The sequence below is a fragment of the Bicyclus anynana genome, chromosome 7 (assembly GCF_947172395.1).
Source record: "Bicyclus anynana chromosome 7, ilBicAnyn1.1, whole genome shotgun sequence".
Lineage (NCBI taxonomy): Eukaryota > Metazoa > Arthropoda > Insecta > Lepidoptera > Nymphalidae > Bicyclus > Bicyclus anynana.
The window spans coordinates 11,249,582-11,267,355 of NC_069089.1; the positions used below are offsets into that span (position 1 = coordinate 11,249,582).

General features: G+C 37.4%; 1 protein-coding gene across 2 annotated transcripts; it reads right to left on the reverse strand.

Moving 5' to 3' along the window:
- Positions 1 to 1,247: 1,247 nt before the first annotated feature.
- On the reverse strand, positions 1,248 to 17,105 carry LOC112055727 (dipeptidyl peptidase 3). 2 transcript variants are annotated; one of them, XM_024095927.2, is made up of 14 exons: positions 16,948 to 17,105; positions 16,029 to 16,150; positions 15,521 to 15,673; positions 13,554 to 13,781; positions 12,789 to 12,915; positions 11,648 to 11,936; positions 10,763 to 11,016; positions 9,674 to 9,816; positions 8,863 to 8,974; positions 8,241 to 8,373; positions 6,765 to 6,888; positions 3,970 to 4,117; positions 2,694 to 2,867; positions 1,248 to 1,459 (listed from the first exon to the last, which is right to left on the reverse strand). In XM_024095927.2, the coding sequence occupies exons 2-14, from the start codon at positions 16,146 to 16,148 to the stop codon at positions 1,302 to 1,304; spliced, it is 2,163 nt and encodes a 720-aa protein (XP_023951695.1). In that variant the 5' UTR covers positions 16,149 to 16,150; positions 16,948 to 17,105; the 3' UTR covers positions 1,248 to 1,301. The 2 variants fall into 2 exon arrangements, with proteins under 2 accessions (XP_023951695.1, XP_023951687.1); XM_024095919.2 differs by lacking the exon at positions 16,948 to 17,105 and adding an exon at positions 16,740 to 16,903.
- Between the last annotated feature and the right edge of the window lie 669 nt (positions 17,106 to 17,774).

A 17,774-nucleotide genomic window follows, 5' to 3' on the forward strand; every position in this document is an offset into this window, starting at 1 on the left:
ACGACAGTTCGTAGTCTCAAGGCGGAATTATATTTGTCTGACGTGTCGTGTCGTGAAGCATCAGAACAGAATCGTATATCGTCATCGACATGTCGTGATAGCTTCTGATGTGTCGCATACAAAACGTATGATACCGACTGTTCGGATGCGTCACGACACTACACGTCAGACGTTTAGTCTATAACGTCATGTTCCATTTAAGAAATTGGATCCCTACTCTAATAATCCTGAATATAGATTTACCTGATTTAGTTTCAACAAATTCGATTTAAATTACATGGTTATATAAACAAGACTAACCCATGACTACAATCTCACCTGATGGTATGTCATGACGCAATCCAAGATGGAAGCGGGCTAACTTGTTCGGAGGAAGTTGAAAATCCACACCCCTTTCGGTTTCTACCGGTTCGGTTCGGTTTGCCGGTAGGGTGGCAACTAGCCACGACTGAAACCTCCCAGCCAGACCTAGACCAATTAAGAATACATCAATCGGCGCAGCTGGGGATCGAACCCAGGACCTCCCACTTGTAAATCCACCGCGTATAATACTGCGCCTCTGAGGCCGTCAAAATTATTTAAAACTAGCTGACGCCGCGTGGTTCCCGTTCTCGTAGGAATACGGGGATAATATATAGTCTATAGCCTACCTCCCTACCTCGATAAATGGGCTTCAACACTGAAATAATTTTTCAAATCGGACCAGTTTTTTTTTTTTTTTTTTCATTCTTTACAAGTTAGCCCTTGACTACAATCTCACCTGATGGTAAGTGATGATGCAGTCTAAGATGGAAGCGGGCTAACTTGTTAGGAGGAGGATGAAAATCCACACCCCTTTCGGTTTCTACACGGCATCGTACCGGAACGCTAAATCGCTTGGCGGTACGTCTTTGCCGGTAGGGTGGCAACTAGCCACCACTGAAGCCTCCCACCAGCCAGACCTGGACCAATTAAGAAAACCTCAATCCAGCCGGGGATCGAACCCAGGGCCTCCGTCTTGTAAATCCACCGCGCATAATACTGCGCCACCGAGACCGTAAAAATTATTTAAAACTAGCTGACGCCGCGTGGACCCCGATCCTGTAGGAATACGGGACTAATATATAGTCTATAGCCTTCCTCGATAAATGGGCTTCAACACTGAAAGAATTTTTCAAATCGGACCAGTAGTTCCTGAGATTAGTGCGTTCAAACAAACTTCAGCTTTATAATATTAGTATAATATTGATTGAAAAAAAAACGCAGCCTTTTTGTATCAAATATGTATATTAAAAACGGCGGTAGAAGTATCCAAGGTGGGATCATTCGGCGAGTAGCTGCAAGTCCTCGAAGTACTTGCGGTCGGCCTCCGCCAGCTGTTCGAGGATGTCGTCGACTCGTGTGGTGGGGAACCGCTCCACGCACGCCGAGACCATCCCCTCCGCGCTCGCTGGGTACCGTTTCAACTGCACTTCCTCTCCTGAAAAGAAATATTCAATAGATTACACCAGCGTTTCCCAAACTTTATTCTATTGTAACCCGGTAAAGGAGATGGTCCGAAATTGTATGGAGCCCAGGATCAGTCATTGTATCCTGACGGAAATAATGATTATACAAATCTACGAATTTACTTTAATTCTTTCGAAATAATATTCATTGTCTCCCAAGAAATTGCAACACAAATACGGGTAATAATGGCGGATTGATGACGTTTCAATGCAGTAATCGATTTAACGTTTGCTGTCAATTGTCATGTCATAGTTGCTTTATGGGCGCCATCTTGATATAACTCAAAAACTTGGGTTTTAATTTTATTTATTTCTTTTTATTTAGTTAAATTTATTCAATTTAACTAATTTTAATAAGATCCTTGTATTTTTTTAATTTTAATGATACGGGGTGTATAGTAGTAGTAGTAATAGAGTGGACCTGAAATGGACCATCTCCTTTCACACTCCTTCGTGACCCACTTGAGTTTTTGGACCCATAATACCTACAATCCGCCCATGGGGCGATCATTATCGTCTCGTTAGTCAAGAAATAAAATTGACCATCTAGTAGTCGCAGTATTCCCTCCATAATGCTGTGACCCGGTATTTATTTTTGGCGACCCGGTGCCGAGTCGCGACCCACCTGATGGGAAACGCTGGATTACGCCAACATATATGAGTGGTTAGCCCATTTCGTTTCGGAACACGAGGTCCTGGGTCGAATCCAGATTCGAGTTATATGTAAAAAGAATTCAGTAAAGGAGTTCAGTTAGGAGTTGGAAAATTAGTGCCTCAGAGAGCACGTTAAGGCGTTTTTGACGGCCATGTATTTAAAAGACGGAGGGCCGATTGAGGTTTTCTTAATTGGCCCAGGTCAGGCTGGTGGGAGGCTTCGGCTAGTTACCACATGCGATACATATGTCAGTTACACGTGACCTATGAATATTATATATCAAATGTCATCCCCATACATTTTAAAAGTGAAAATTCTTTAAGCGCACTTTGTAGAGTAAATTAGTAAATGCGTTTAGAAAAATAGAGCGCTGCTGCCATCTCATGGGTGTAGTGAAACAGTGTCTGTGATTTGATGATGAGTTCGCCATCTACTTCTAGTATATGGCGCACTTTGAAACAAACCCTTCTGACACCGCCCCACTGCAGGATAACAAAAAATTGCAGTCAAAGTCGCAAGTCGCGTGGAAAATAAAAAAAAAACACAAGTACCATTGTGCACGGTGTTGGGCTGCACGAAGATGTTCCTGGGCTGCTTGTGCAGCATGACGATGTCCCGCCAGCGCCCCCACGGCGCGCCCAGCTCGCTGTAGCGCTGGAACAGGCGCTCGCCGTGCGCCACGTCGCCCGTCGCCTTTATACTCTGCAGCTTCACTAGGAAATCGCCTGGAACATGTAAAAAGGACAAGTTGTAGAGTTCAAATCAAACTTTATAACGTCTTTGAAGCAATGATAATTTTATACTATAGATCGGTTACGTCCCTACAAAATCACCGCAAAAGTGATCTGAAGAATAGGCGACAAAAAAATTTGGCAGTAGTTTAAACAGAGTTAGTGTACGTTTGTTATGAATGGATTTTGCGATAGAGCCGGATTAAGGAGCTCTTTTTTACTTTTTAAGCTTAAGAGCCTTTAGACCTCCTTAATCCGCCCCTGTCGTAAAATGGGTATATAACAGACCTACCAACTATAAACCACCTCCCTGTTAATTTTTAATTTTGCAGCATACTAAATGACAGACTTTCATACAAACTTGTGAGAGCCTCTAGACCTCTTTAATCCGGCTCTATCGAAAATCCATTATTAGCAGATACCTACTAACTATAGACTTCCTCCCTGCCAAATTTCATCTTTGTACGTCAAACGGTTTTCGAGATTTCGTAAAAATGACCTTTCGCATTTATTTATTAAGCCGACGACCGAACATTATTTTCCCCGTTTTGGCCACATTTTTGATCGGTGCTTTGCCCCTATTGGTCGTAGCGTGATGTTACGTAGCTTATAGCCTTCCTCGTTAAACGGGCTTTTCAACACAAAATGGTTAGAATTTTTCAATTCCAACCATTAGTTCGTCAGTAGGCAGGGCAGAAGTACGAAATTGCCTATAACGGGCGAGCAAATGTTGTTTGATGACGCCACGTACAATATCGCGACCGTTAACGGGAGTCGCTATTTATGCGAACTTTAAATGCATTTAAAATCATAACTATTTCTTAATTTTAAATAAAACAACTAGTGTATCTGTATATATAAAATCTCTAATGTAACGAAGTTTCAAATGATTTTGCGTACATTATTCATTGTGCTAAAAATGATTTGTCATATGGGATCCACATATTGCAACACCATATAAATTTTTCTGTTCTGGCATAGAAGTAGTTATTCTATTTAATTTCCTTCCTTCCGAGGGTTTTTCAAAATTTTCAGTTTAACCGATGAGGCAATATGGTTGGCGGGTCAGTTAGTATGTAAAGAAATGTATGTTTACCAATAATTCTCTTCCCATCAGTAGCCAGTCGCGATTTGTCCAAAGTGAGCAGCAGATCTTTGCCGGGCTCCACCTCGGTGACGGTGAGCAAACCGTCGCCTTCCAGCTCCATCAGCCGCATCAAAACGAAGCGAGCCCTCGCGTGCGCCTGTTATGACAATATCAATAAAACACATCTCATCGTTAACAATGATGCGATAACGTATTTTATTACCGCCAAGCGGTTTGGCGTTCCGGTACGATGTCGTGTAGAAACCGAAAAGGGGTGTGGATTTTCATCCTCCTCCTAACAAGTTAGCCCGCTTCCATCTTAGACTGCATCATCACTTACCATCAGGTGAGATTGTAGTCAAGGGCTAACTTGTAAAGAATAATAAAAAAAATAAAATAAATAAAGACGTATTTGATGCCATGCGTATGATACGTACGATGCAGATCTGTGGACGCCTACCATAAGCTATCTATCCCACTCACTGCCATTAACAACCCACAATTGGAGCAGCGTGGTGGGGCTGAGCTCCATATCTGGTCACCTATAAGTGAGACCAATATCTCTACTACAGCACCACGGCCAGTAGTTACTAATCCTGTAGATAATAACCCTACCCTAATGACAGCATGTCTGTCTGTAACCCTTAGAGCCTTATCATACTAGCGGTTTGCAAGCGGCTGCGAAGCGGAGCGGGCGCACAGCGTAGACGTCGCAGAGGCGCGGCAGATTCGCAACGTTTCCGTCGCGATTTTGTAGCGAATTAACGACGTATAGTACATTTAGTAACAAAATGGATTCTGACGAGGAAACTCTGATGTTAGTTTTGTTACATCGAAAACGTCGGAGACTAAAACGAAAGAATCGATAAATTTGGAAAACCCATTAACAATTAATCGAATGGAAGAGAGTGACTACTTTGTGTTGTTTTGCAAACGAATAAAAAATAATCCAAAACAATTTCGTTCCTACCTGCGAATGGTCAAGACCTACATTTTTTCGTACATCGTACAAGAACCAAATAGTCATACAAATATGATTTAAATTGTACGGTTGGCAAAACTGGGATTTGTACAGCATTTGTACGAGACAGTACAAAATTGCGCGTCCGCAACGAATTCGCTGCGCATACGCGGCGTGTTCGCTGCGCGCCCGTAACGTAAACGTTGCGAGCCCGCTTCGCTTTGAAACGCTCGCAATCCGTTATACTACTATCGTTAACAACTGAGTCTTAGGGCCATAAATCATTTCTCTATATCTATCTCGCTTGCACTTATGGGTCTTATGGAGCCGTCTAGTGAAGGGTGTAACAATGAAAGACATATTATCGATAAGTAAAGTTTATTATCGTATCTTGTTCACAAAATTAAAAAAATTAACAATATTTGATTTAATATAATACATATTTCATATTATATAATTATTAACTAAATAAAATTAATCTTCATCTGAGTCTTCATCATCAGAATCTTCGTCTTCTGCCAAATTTATTATAAGCGGCGCCTTCAGTAGTATTCTCATTGAAGTGTTGCCGCATGACATTAACACATGAATGTATTTATTTAATTGCAGTAAACACATTTATAGCAAAAAAAATACGCAATGCAATTACATTAGAAACCGACCAATCAGAATCGTCCAAATCATTATTGACTCATCATTAGCACGTGCGCAGGTAGCCGTTTATCGATAATTAGGGTGCGCAGGTAGGCGCGCTGCACATTCCTATCTTTTTTGACTTTTATGACCGGACGACTCAGATGATAACGCGCATACTATAGTATGATAGCTCTGTTACAAAGAAAGAGTGTACAGCTCAGCATATGCACTATACTACAGCCGTTCTTGATGAATAATGTTTACCAACAAACAAATTAAAAATGAGGGTAGAAATCACTAGTCATTTCACACCTAATAAAAATTTTAAAAAATTTGTTCTATAATTAATGAAAATAAACTTGATTAATAAGCTTAAAACAGTTAGTTATGGTTTATAAATTATGAATAACATTTTATAAACAAACCATACATAATTTAAAATAAATAAGTTACGAAATGACATACGTTTTCTACCTTCATTTTCAATTTCTTTGTTAGTAAACAGTATTCATCAAGAAAGGCTGTGGTATACATAAGAACATATTACACGGTGCTGATTTTCAGTTGAGGCTCATGTGACGGCACAGCTTATATAAAACATGAACACATTCAATTGAATTAAATTAAAATAATGAGAAGCAAATATGTGTTACAATATTATCATCATCATTATCAGCCGATGGACGTCTACTGCTGGACGTAGGCCTCGTGCATGGACTTCCAAACAAAACGATCGCAACCCGCTTGATGTCTTCGGTCCACCTAGTGGGGGTGTAACAATATAAAAATAATTAATTACTAATTAAACTACAGATATTCGTCATCAACCCATATTCGGCTCATTGCTGAGCTCGAGTCTCCTTTCAGAATGAGAGGGGTTAGGCCAATAATCCACCACGCTGGCCCAATGCGGATTGGCAGACTTCACACACGCAGAGAATTAAGAAATTCTCTGGCGAGCAGGTTTCCTCACGATGTTTTCCTTAACCGATTGAGACACGTGATATTTAATTTCTTAAAATGCACACAACTGAAAAGTTGGAGATGCATGCCCCGGACCGGATTCGAACCCACACCCTCCGGAATCGGAGGCAGAGGTCATATGCACTGGGCTATCACGGCTCATGATATAAAGTGATATAAACTACAGATATAAAGTGATATAATGTAACGATGAATAAGAGAACAAAAAATCATGGCAATATACCTGCAGCCAAGTGTTGGTGGAGGGCTGATACATCTCCGTGGCCTTGGCGGCGCCGTTCCACAGTAAGCTGAGCCAGTTCACGTACGTCACCTTCTCCGCCTCCTCACCCTCGTAGCCGAAGAGCCTACGCACAAACACACCATGAAACCAAGTAGCCATAAAAAGCATGAGTGTTATGTGACAGGTAATTTTTTTTTTTATCCTTTATAAGTTAGCCCTTGACTACAATCTCACCTGATGGTAAGTGATGAAGTGATGATGCAGTCTAAGACAGAAGCGGGCTAACTTGTTAGGAGGATGATAATCCACACCCCTTTTCGGTTTCTACAAGACATCGTACCGGAACGCCAAATTGCTTGGCAGTACGTCTTTGTCGGGTGGTAACTAGCCACGGCCGAAGCCTTCACCAGTCAGACCCGGACCAATTAAGAAAATCTCAATCGACCCAGCCGGGGATTGAACCCAGGACCTCCGTTTTGTAAATCCACCGCGCATATTACTGCGCCACGGAGGCCGTCAAAAGGTAGCAGCGAAAGTGATTGTAACATTATTTTGTGGCAGAGGAAACACCTCGAGCAGGTCCCAGGAATTGTGACCTTGGTTAGGTTTAAGGGATCCCTTTAGAATGCATCAATACTCACCTTCCCTCCCCGACATGTTCTCCATGCACACACTAAAGAATTTATGATTTATGATAAACAATAATTACAACACAAAACATTATTGCACAAAATCAGTAACGCGATTGGCAGCCTGACGGTGTACACGCTGCCTAACAAACAACTGAGCTCAAGTTATCAAATACCCTCTTATTTATATACCAACACTGATACCTCCCCTCTAAAATAATATAAAAGTCTTCTATAAGCATGACATTAAAAAAAATAAAGATAAACAAAGTTCCATTTCCCACCTTACTAATGATGTACAAAGTATTGGGTGAAATAATAATATCATATGGATTGAGTAACTATGGTCTTACGTATACAACTAATATTAATCAAATATATCAACTTCAGCTACCAATAACACTAAATACTAGCCTAATAAAAACCATTGTACTTAAAAAAACAATAAAGAAATGACTGTCATGCTTTATTTAATTACTGTAAATTAATGATAATAGACGTAAAAACAAAATATTCCGTAATTAAAGTAGAGCAGTATCTTCAAACAAAACCTAAACTGAAAGAAGTTAAATACAAAAAACTTGAAATTGCATGTACCTAACTTCATAAATGAGTATGGTAAGCGAAGGCGAATATATTGTTGTAACTGTTTTTAACGATTTTCCGGGCACGGTCAAAAATCTTTTACAAGATACGACTATATTTAATTATTTTTTTTTTATTATTTAATTAATATTGTATAACTACAAGTGCACAGTATAACCAACTGTGGTTTGTGTTGCATAATGGTTAGGCATAATTTAAATATGTATGTTGCAGAGTAATAAATAAATAAAATAATAATTACTTCAATATCTCCGGTTGCAGCGAGAGGTACAGTCCCACCGCCTCAGCTCGACACTCCTCGAACGCGGAGCCGAGCGTCGTGAACTTGCTGTCGTACGTCTCGCCCTCGGTGTACCACGACTCAATCGCTGCGCCTGAAATACGATAGTATTGACAATCATCATTATCCTCAGACTAATTACATAAGGAGCTGCCTCGCTTAAAGTATATGATCAACGATCTAATGCGATTATAACAACTGTCTCTATACGATCGGTGTTTCATAATTATAATCATGTTCTTCGGTTAAAGAGCTCCTTGAAAATACCTTTTTACGTAGTTGAACGTTGTAAAAAACGGTCAACAACTTCTAGGTTAGTACCTATAAGATATTATATATCTAATCGAAGCTTGTTTTTCTCGAAAAATTACAGACAATTTTGTTCGTGAATATGAGTGTGACACTAGTCCAGAGAATTTTCTTAATTCTCTGCGTGTGTGAAGTCTGCTAATCCGCATTGGGCCAGCGTGGTGGACTATAGGCCTAACCCCTCTCATTCTGAGAGGAGATTTGAGCTCAGCAGTGAGTCTCTCTTTCATTAACATTTACATTTTAGTTATATTTAAATTTAAGAGTATATTACCTGTGAGCGGATTCTTGACTTTTTCCTTATCGAAATTGAAAGTGCCATCAGCGTTTTGTCGGAGGAGCTTGCCACTGCCGTGACCGAGTAGCTCGTGGAGTCCTACTTGTACCTATGAAAACAATTTGCGCTTATTATGCCAATTCAGTTGTCAATTTTCAAAGAAAGCGTTATTGTTGAACAAATATAGAACATTTCAGGGTAATAATAATAATTAGAAAACTCTTTAGACAGATACAGTATAAATCTATATCAAATCCGCGTGGAATATAGTTTTTCACGAATCCCTCGGGAACCATGAGTTTTTCCGGGATAAAAAGTAGTCTATGTGTTATTCCAGGCTATGATATATCTTAATACCAAATTTCAGCTAATTCGGTTCAGTAGTTGAACCGTGAAAGAGTAACAAACATTCATATCATCAAAATCATCAGTTTTCGCAAATCTCCTTGAAACCATGGATTTTTTCGGAATAAAACGTAACCTATGTGTTAATCCAGAGTACAATCTATTTCCATTCAAAATTTCAGCTAAATCGCTTCAGTAGTAGCGGCGTTATAGAGTAACAAACATCCAAACATCCATACAAACTTTCGCGTTTATAATATTAGTAGGATAGGAAGTAGGATGATGTGATAAAACACATCAAACACAATTAAATTAATTGATGAATTTATGAACTGTCGGAACGAGTCGGAACAATGTAGGGTTTTAGTCGGTTGAAGTCCGACATAACCTTCTTGCCTCCTCGTGGCGAGAAGGTATCCATGAGGATTTCCCCACGTTAAAAAAAAAGGTATTTCAAAATGACCTCAAAAGCTGGCACCCGATACTGCTCGAGCAACTGTTTGTCCGCGTCACTGAGGAACGGTATGACGGACTCCTTGTAGGCGGCCGGGATCACGTTCCCGAGGGACACGTTCTTGAAGCCCTCGTTCTGACGGATTTCATCATCTAGGCATACATAATGAAGTTACATTTGATTTTGATACAAATCCCTCTACTATATATTTAATTTCTCAACAATATTCAGTAAAATTGAAGCATTTCTTAAAGAAAAGCAAATTAAGTAAATGGAAAACACAAACGTAATTATTTAATTTATATATTTTTAACTTTCTACTTTATTTGTAGTACTTAATTAGGTTTGAAGCCGTGATAACCCAGTGGATATGCCCTTTGTCTCCGATTCCGGAGAGCGTAGGTTCGAATCCGGTCCGGGCATGCACCTCCAACTTTTCAGTAGTGTGCATTTTAAGAAATTAAACATCACGTGTCTCAAAAACGGTGAAGGAAAACATCGTGAGGAAACCGGCATACCAGAGAATTTTCTTAATTCTCTGCGTGTGTGACGTCTGCTAATCCGCATTGGGCCAGCGTGGTGGACTATTGGCCTAACCCCTCTCATTCTAAGAGTAGACTCGAGCTCAGCAGTGAGCCAAATATGGGTTGAGAATGATGATGAATTAGGTTTGAAATATTTTTGCTGTCAGTCAGTTAAATCCAATCTAACTCGAATTCAAATTTTATTTATTTCAAGAAGGCTTAGTTTGTAAAAACTTTTGTCAAACAATCGTCAGGTATGTCAATTTGTATTAACTTTCTGTATGTTTTAAGGTACTCTAGCTACTTCTCTGGCACAATTGACAATGCTTCTTTTTTTTTTTAAAGAAAAGCTTACCCAACTGTACCAGAGAACCAGGTTTTTGGCTTAACTTCTATCTTGGGAATTTATTTTTTACTAACAGATGCCATATTAAGCATAAAATTCAATTTCACAACACAGCAAATTACACAAATCACAAAATTTTCCAGGATAAAAAGTAACCAATAAATTTCTCAATAGCCTCTATCATACAGTGAAAATCTATAATTGTTAATGGCTAAATTAATAACTTACAGTTAGGTATATTAATGCCTGCTGGAATCCCACTGCCTGAGAACGTAAGAACATCCAAGCTGGTGAAGTCTGGTCGGAGGAAGGTGTCCTTCTCCAAGTCTTGTCCCCAAGGCAACAGCTTAATAAACCCTTCTGCGCCTTCCACTAGTTGACCGAATTTCTTTGACATTTCTTTGTTGACCATCGCAACAAAGCCTTCGAACTCTGCCCGTTGTCCACTGGGGTCTCGGTAAGTCTCTATGAATCCTTGGTATCTAAGAGTGATATGAAATATTTGTAATTTAGATTAACAATTTTATAAATAAAAATGTAACTTTAGAACTAATAAATCATCCAAATTAGCACTGTAAATAAATAATAATAAAATCGAAATAAGCATTCGCGAATTTTAGGAATTTAAAGTGCGTGCACATAAAAACGAACTCTATGTAAACTACAAATCCGGATGGACGGTTTTTCAGCTTTTTACAGCTATTACGATGGGAAAATAAATAAAATGAAAATTTAATAAAATTTTGTTTGTTTTTTATTCTTTAAAAGTTAGCTCTTGACTACAATTTCACCGGATGGTAAAAGATAATGCAATCTAAGATGGAAGCGGGCTAACTTGTTAGGAGGAGGATGAAAATCCACGCCCCTTTTGGTTTCTACACGGCATCGTACGAACGAACGTTTAAACGTTAAAACGGAACGTTAAAACGCTTGGCGGTACATCTTTGCCGGTAGGGTGGTAACTATCCACGGCCGAAGCCTCACCAGCCAAATTAATTATCTATGAAAAAAATGCTTAGAGGCATTTGGATCAACTAGATGAACTTATCGTTACAAGAGCGCTAGAAAAAAGCCCATTTGAAATAAACAACTTTTGATCTTTAGTCTACCTACGTTTCTATTATCGGCCCTTTGTCTTTGATCCAAAATCTGCTGCCCTCCTTGTGTTCATTCAAATCGCCCTCCTTGAAACTGTTGATGTAGTGTTTGAGCATGTTCTTCTCGTTGTCATTCGCCGCGTATTCGACGGCTTTGTTCAAGTTTTCGTTCACCAAACTGAGTAGAGGCGCATAGTCGCCGCGAGTCACTCGGAAATACGCGTTCTTGTATTTTTCCTTCTCCATCGTGATCGGTGGTTTTGGGGTTGCTTCGATACTAGCCAGGTGTATTGTGTATAAGGGTACTGGAAAAGTAAAAACACATAAATCCAGTCCCAATGTAAGGGAAGCTTGTGTTAGGCTGCCAGTCCACCAAAGCGGAGCGAGGCAGCGGAGCCGAGAAATGGAGAAATATTAACCCAGCACAAAATCTACGCTCCACTTAATGAATAGGGACTTGCAAGCTAGTTTAAAAATTCATATAAAACGGGTAAGCAGAGCGGGGAGTCATGTGCGGGGAAGCGGAGAAGATAGTCTGCAACTTCGCATCGCATTACTTTCTCACTTCGCTTCGCACAGTACGCAACTCCGCTCCGCGTTAGTCCGTTTCTCCGCTACGCTCCGTCACTTCGCTCTGGTGGATGGACAGCCTTATAATGGATATCAACAGTATTAATATTGATTGTTTGATTGAACGCGTAATGTCAGGAACTACTGGTCCGATTTGAAAAATTCTTAGTGTTAGGTAGCCCATTTATCGAGGAAGGCTATAGGCTTTATTTTATCCCCATATTCCTACGGGAACGGGAACCACGCGGGTAAAACCCTAGTGACTATTATATGTATATTCAGGTCAGCAGGCTAATTCATTATCCTTGACATATTATGCTAGTTGACATATACTTTTTTTTTAATAGGTTCATAATAAAGACCAAACCATAGTGAATAGGCCTGGAGACAGCTGTTCCCATAATTATAATCAGTACCTAGAACAGAAGCTTGGGTAAGGAGGATCGCGTCGAGGCTATGAGTTACGCGCGTTGCCATGCAGTTATAACATTATTTAGGTAATATTCATATGAACTTAACCCTAATATTGAATAAGAGTTTATTTACTTTCTCCATAATGTACAAACAACAAAACGTGTTTTACTCACAGCCATCTTCAGCAGTAGTTTTGAAAGTTCTACAAATGTAGGCCTCAATGCGTTTTGTTTTCATCCAATCATTCACAAGAGCGGAATCCTCTTCAGTGCAGTTGCTGGAGAAATATGTTGTGACTCCCTTAAAATAATCATTACTTTACATTTAATAATATAGATATGAATGAAAATATGAATTTTTGAATGATACTCTTACAAACTAGATTTAATATTTCTTTAATTATTACAGTAAATTTGTACAGACCGTGTGATTATGCTGACAACTAACAGACCTGAATGATGAATTAATTTCATTTCTTAACTAAAAGTTGTAAATGTAACTGATAGATTTTATTTCAAACTTTACCTTAAATTATATACTTCTAATTTTCAAAAATATTACTTGAAAAATCTTTTGAGTACTTGCACTTTGCAAACTTTACACCTTATTACACCTTTTTTTAGTTCTACTTTTGCAATTAAAAGTAGTCTATGTAATGGGGATGATCCCTATTATCCGAGGTCTAATTAATTTTTACACTGAGTGTATGGTAGTTAATATTAATTATAACAAAGTTCTGTTTTTAGTGTAAAAAACTGGCAAAATGATAGACAGAGTTAATTTCAATAACATTTTTAATACTACTATAGGTTGTAACATTTTTAATACTACTATTGGAAAAGTATGCTACTTTCCTCAAATCTGTTTTTGCTACTACAAGTTTAAGGTAGGTATGCACCTGCTGGTTTGTTGATTCTAACAAAAAAAATACTACTTACTTTGTTGGCTAAGCCAAGACTAGTTAGTCTAGGAGCGACACTGTACATCAAATTTTTCGTGTTCTCCCACAATTTAGTGATGTGTGTTCCATCATTTTCATAAGCTTTAGAAGCTTTCACAATCAACTCAAATGATTCCTTTGAAAGATTGGGGATGAACTTTGTGTCTCCAAAGCCTTTGTAGTTACCACTGTTGGCAAATAATCCACCTGCATATACTAGAAATGCCTGAAAAACAAAATTGTAAAATTACAAAGTTTGCTAAATGGATGTTATAAATCAAAGGAAATATCTTGATAATCTATAGTAATATTATAAAGAAGCAGTGAGAGCCCAGTGGATAGTACCTCTGCCTTCGATTCTGAGAGCGTAGGATCGAATCTGATCCGGGGCGTGCACCTCCAACTTTTCAGTTATGTGCTAAATTTTAAGAAATTAAAATATCATGTGTCTCAAAAGGTGAAGGAAAAACATCGTGAGGAGACCTGCATACCTGAGAATTTTGTCTATGTGTTTAAAATCTACCAATCCAAATTATCTATGTGTTTAAAATCTACCAATCCTCATTAGGCCAGCGTGGTGGACTATTGGCCTAACTCTTCGCATTTTGAGAGGAGACTCGTGCTTAGCAGTGAGCCGAATATGGGTTATTATGATGACAGATGAAGATATTGTGGTGCTATTATATATTTCTGGATCTACTGAGTCGATTTAAAAATTCTTTTAAAACTAAAAAGTCATGTCATTTGTGAGTGTCATACACATATTATTATCATGGGAACAAGAAATACGCGGGTGAAACCGCGAGGCGTAGGCTAGTTTTGATATATACAAGAATATATGAAGAGTTATTGGGTGTACTACTCAAATGTAATATATTATCAAGTTATGACTGCATTTAACTAATGTTTGCTTTGTTTTATTGTTTAAACCTGCTTGTAGTGACATATTGTATTATAGAAAAATAATTTCCAGATTACATAACAACAAAACATAAAGTCTATAGTTCTTAATAATCATAGAATATTTCATGAAAAACCAAATCAAATTTATTTTATTATAAAAGTGAATCACCAATGATTTATGTTTTTTTATATTTTTATAAAATAATGGCGATAAGTCAGTATTATTAACAAATATGAACCACAAAATGAATGTGCATATCTATTTTCAAGGGAAGTGGTTTCACTATCAATTCTAGTTGTTCTAGTTTCTAAGAATTGTGCTATTGAATTTTATTTACATTTCTACATAAAAAGATGTAATATAAACATACTATTTTATTTATAAGTCTATTTTATGGGAAATACGTGTTGTTTATCAATTCTTGTTTAAAATCTATACATTGACTTAAAGTATAATAGGTAGTATACTGCTATTTTTTTCCAAATAATATGTTTCACCTGTGATGATCCTGTTCCCTTAGAAAAATCAGGATAAAGTTAGCCTGTAATCTTTTATCTAAGAAGATTCCAACATGTAAGAAACCTCCCAAGAATAGGTCTGAAGCAAACATATAAGTACTAACAATGTTGGAGTACAAGAAAAACTTGTTGATTTACTGAAACTATCTAATCAATCTACATGTAACAACACAAGTAAATATGTTCACTGAATCACTGTTCATTCAAATTCACATTCTAAAGTGTTTTTCAGATAACATCGGTACAGCAAAGTTCATAATACATATTATTATCATGAATAGTGGCAAATTTACAAGAGTAAAACACTGTCACCATACTATCTGAAAGACACTATAGCCCAAGAATGTATTCTAGCTTTATCAAAAATTCAATTCAATTCTTCTTTATGGCTTTCATTTGTGCCAACTGGGCACTGTTTATCTCGCCAGTGTCGAGTAGATGGAGGAGGCACGATGGAGATTGTTCGGTGAATTTATCAAAAAAAAAAAAGAATTACAGACCTTCAAACAAAAAATTGTCAATCAATTGTCAAAAAATTGTTACCTGAAAATCTTCTTCAGTGACTCCAGCTGCTATAGAAGACTTTTTAAGATCTTCTAAAGGTTCTGCAATAAAAATTCTGTGCAGTAACGAAAAGATCCTTGGAGATTCTGGACTTGTTTGGACAAGGACAATAAGTCCACCATTCCAGGCTGCCTGAAAATAAAAAAAATATCAAGATTGATTGAACAACAACAACACTCAAGGAATTGCACATTTTATGGCACTATTGAGTTGTTGTTGGAAGGAATTCCTTAACCCTACATCTAGTCACAAGTACAGGACTCTGCTTGGAGTTTTTTTCTCTACCACACAATGAACCCGGCACCCTCACAGCGAATCCATGGAATGCTAAGATATACGCCTCTCTCTCTCTTAGTGAAGAAATTGAAAAGACGAATAGTAACAAAACATAACATACAACTATTAACAACACAACAAACAATTACTAGCGGGCGCCCACGATTAGACCTATTTTAATATTAAGTAATTTAAATCATAAATGTTTTACCTGACTTAAATAATGAGCATAACATTTTTCATCTGGAGTTAAATTAGTGAATGCTTGAGAACTATCCAATTCAACAAATCTTTGGTTGTTGGGCAAAAGGAAAATGGATTTATCTTCCATTGCTGAAAATAAAGAAATAGATAGTGATATAGCAAGTACAGGATCAACGAATTATAGTAAGAGAGATTGTTTCATTTCTCTATTTTATATTTCACTTTATCAAATATACTAAAGCTATAAGAAATTAAAAATAAAATTGAAATGAGTTTTTTTTTTATTATTTTAGGTTTCATTTTATGTAAGATGGTGGTGGCAGTTTGTTTCACTCTTGAAAGTTTGCACTATTCATGTTATTAGTATGTAATACAAATGGCATACAGGCAACTGTCACTGTACCCATGCTATGTGAAAACACTCGAACCCAGGACCTCAATCATGATAATCCACTGCACCACAGAGGACGTCAAAAGTTTGTAAGGCTGTTAAAGATCATTTGGTTCAGTTACAACACTGTTATGCCTCTTAACAATCCAAATGATTAATGATTTGTTAATCAAAGGATGTGATCATTGAAATTGACCAGTTCGTTTTCTCTGTTGGTTTACTTTCGATTATTAACATATCCATTTCTAAGCAAAACAGAGTATTGGAAATAATTGTAGGACTAAACTATAATATAATATATACATAATACATTGAGGACATACAGACCGTTAACTATTTTAGCCGGTGTACCAAATTTTGTCTGAGTGGATCCTGATGAAAGTTGTCTGAATTTATTGATATTAAAATATGAATCAGCATATTTAATGCGCCGGCATTTGATAAGGTTAACAGTCAGAGTTCGCAACATTGAATAATTGTAATAGCGTGACTGCAATATTATATTTCATTCACTATATATAAAGATCGTACTTACTAGTTAGATTTACTTTTAGCGGAAATACCAAAAAATTAAATATATAAAATGCGAAAAATACTTTGTAATACCAAATCCACCAAACCCAAACTTTGCCGAACCAAACCAACAAGAACAAAATATTAAAATTCAATTTCAAATGACATTTGAATTTTGAAAATGTCACAGTCCACAGGATATCGTACTACAAGACACAAAAGGGATAACAGTTAACTATGATTTTTATTTAATATCTGTGGACACGATCATAGATTAAGTGACCACCTCAGATCAATCACCATAGGACCTGCCTCGCTAGAGGTTACCCTTCTCATTCTGTCAAAAGTATATGATCATGATCTAACGTGTCTTTACAAACTGCGTCTATAAAATCAATTTTTTAATGTATTAAACTTATATAGGTGTGTAATGTTTTTTTATAGTTGTGTGTATTCAATGGACTAAAGAATGTATAATATTTTTTTAATGTAATTTTAAAAACTTAACTTAATTTTAAAAAATTAAATATCAATATGTGAATCTCTCTCTTTCGCTCAAAAAACGACAGACATTTTTTTTGGTGAATTTGAGTGATACGAACCCTAAGTTATTTCGTCGGAGGTAATCCCAGACTGCTGTATAGAAATAAGAAAGGAAATTTTGTAATAATGAACGCCCGTGTATGCAATTTAATAAGTCCATGGTCATGTGAAATTCAGTTTTTTACAAATCCCAATGGAGCGGGAATCCTGAGTTTTTCTGAAATTAAAGTAGCCTAATATTGTTTCGTAAAAGTTTCATTAAAATCGGTTAACGTTTCTATTAATTTATATTCTTTTTATACCTAC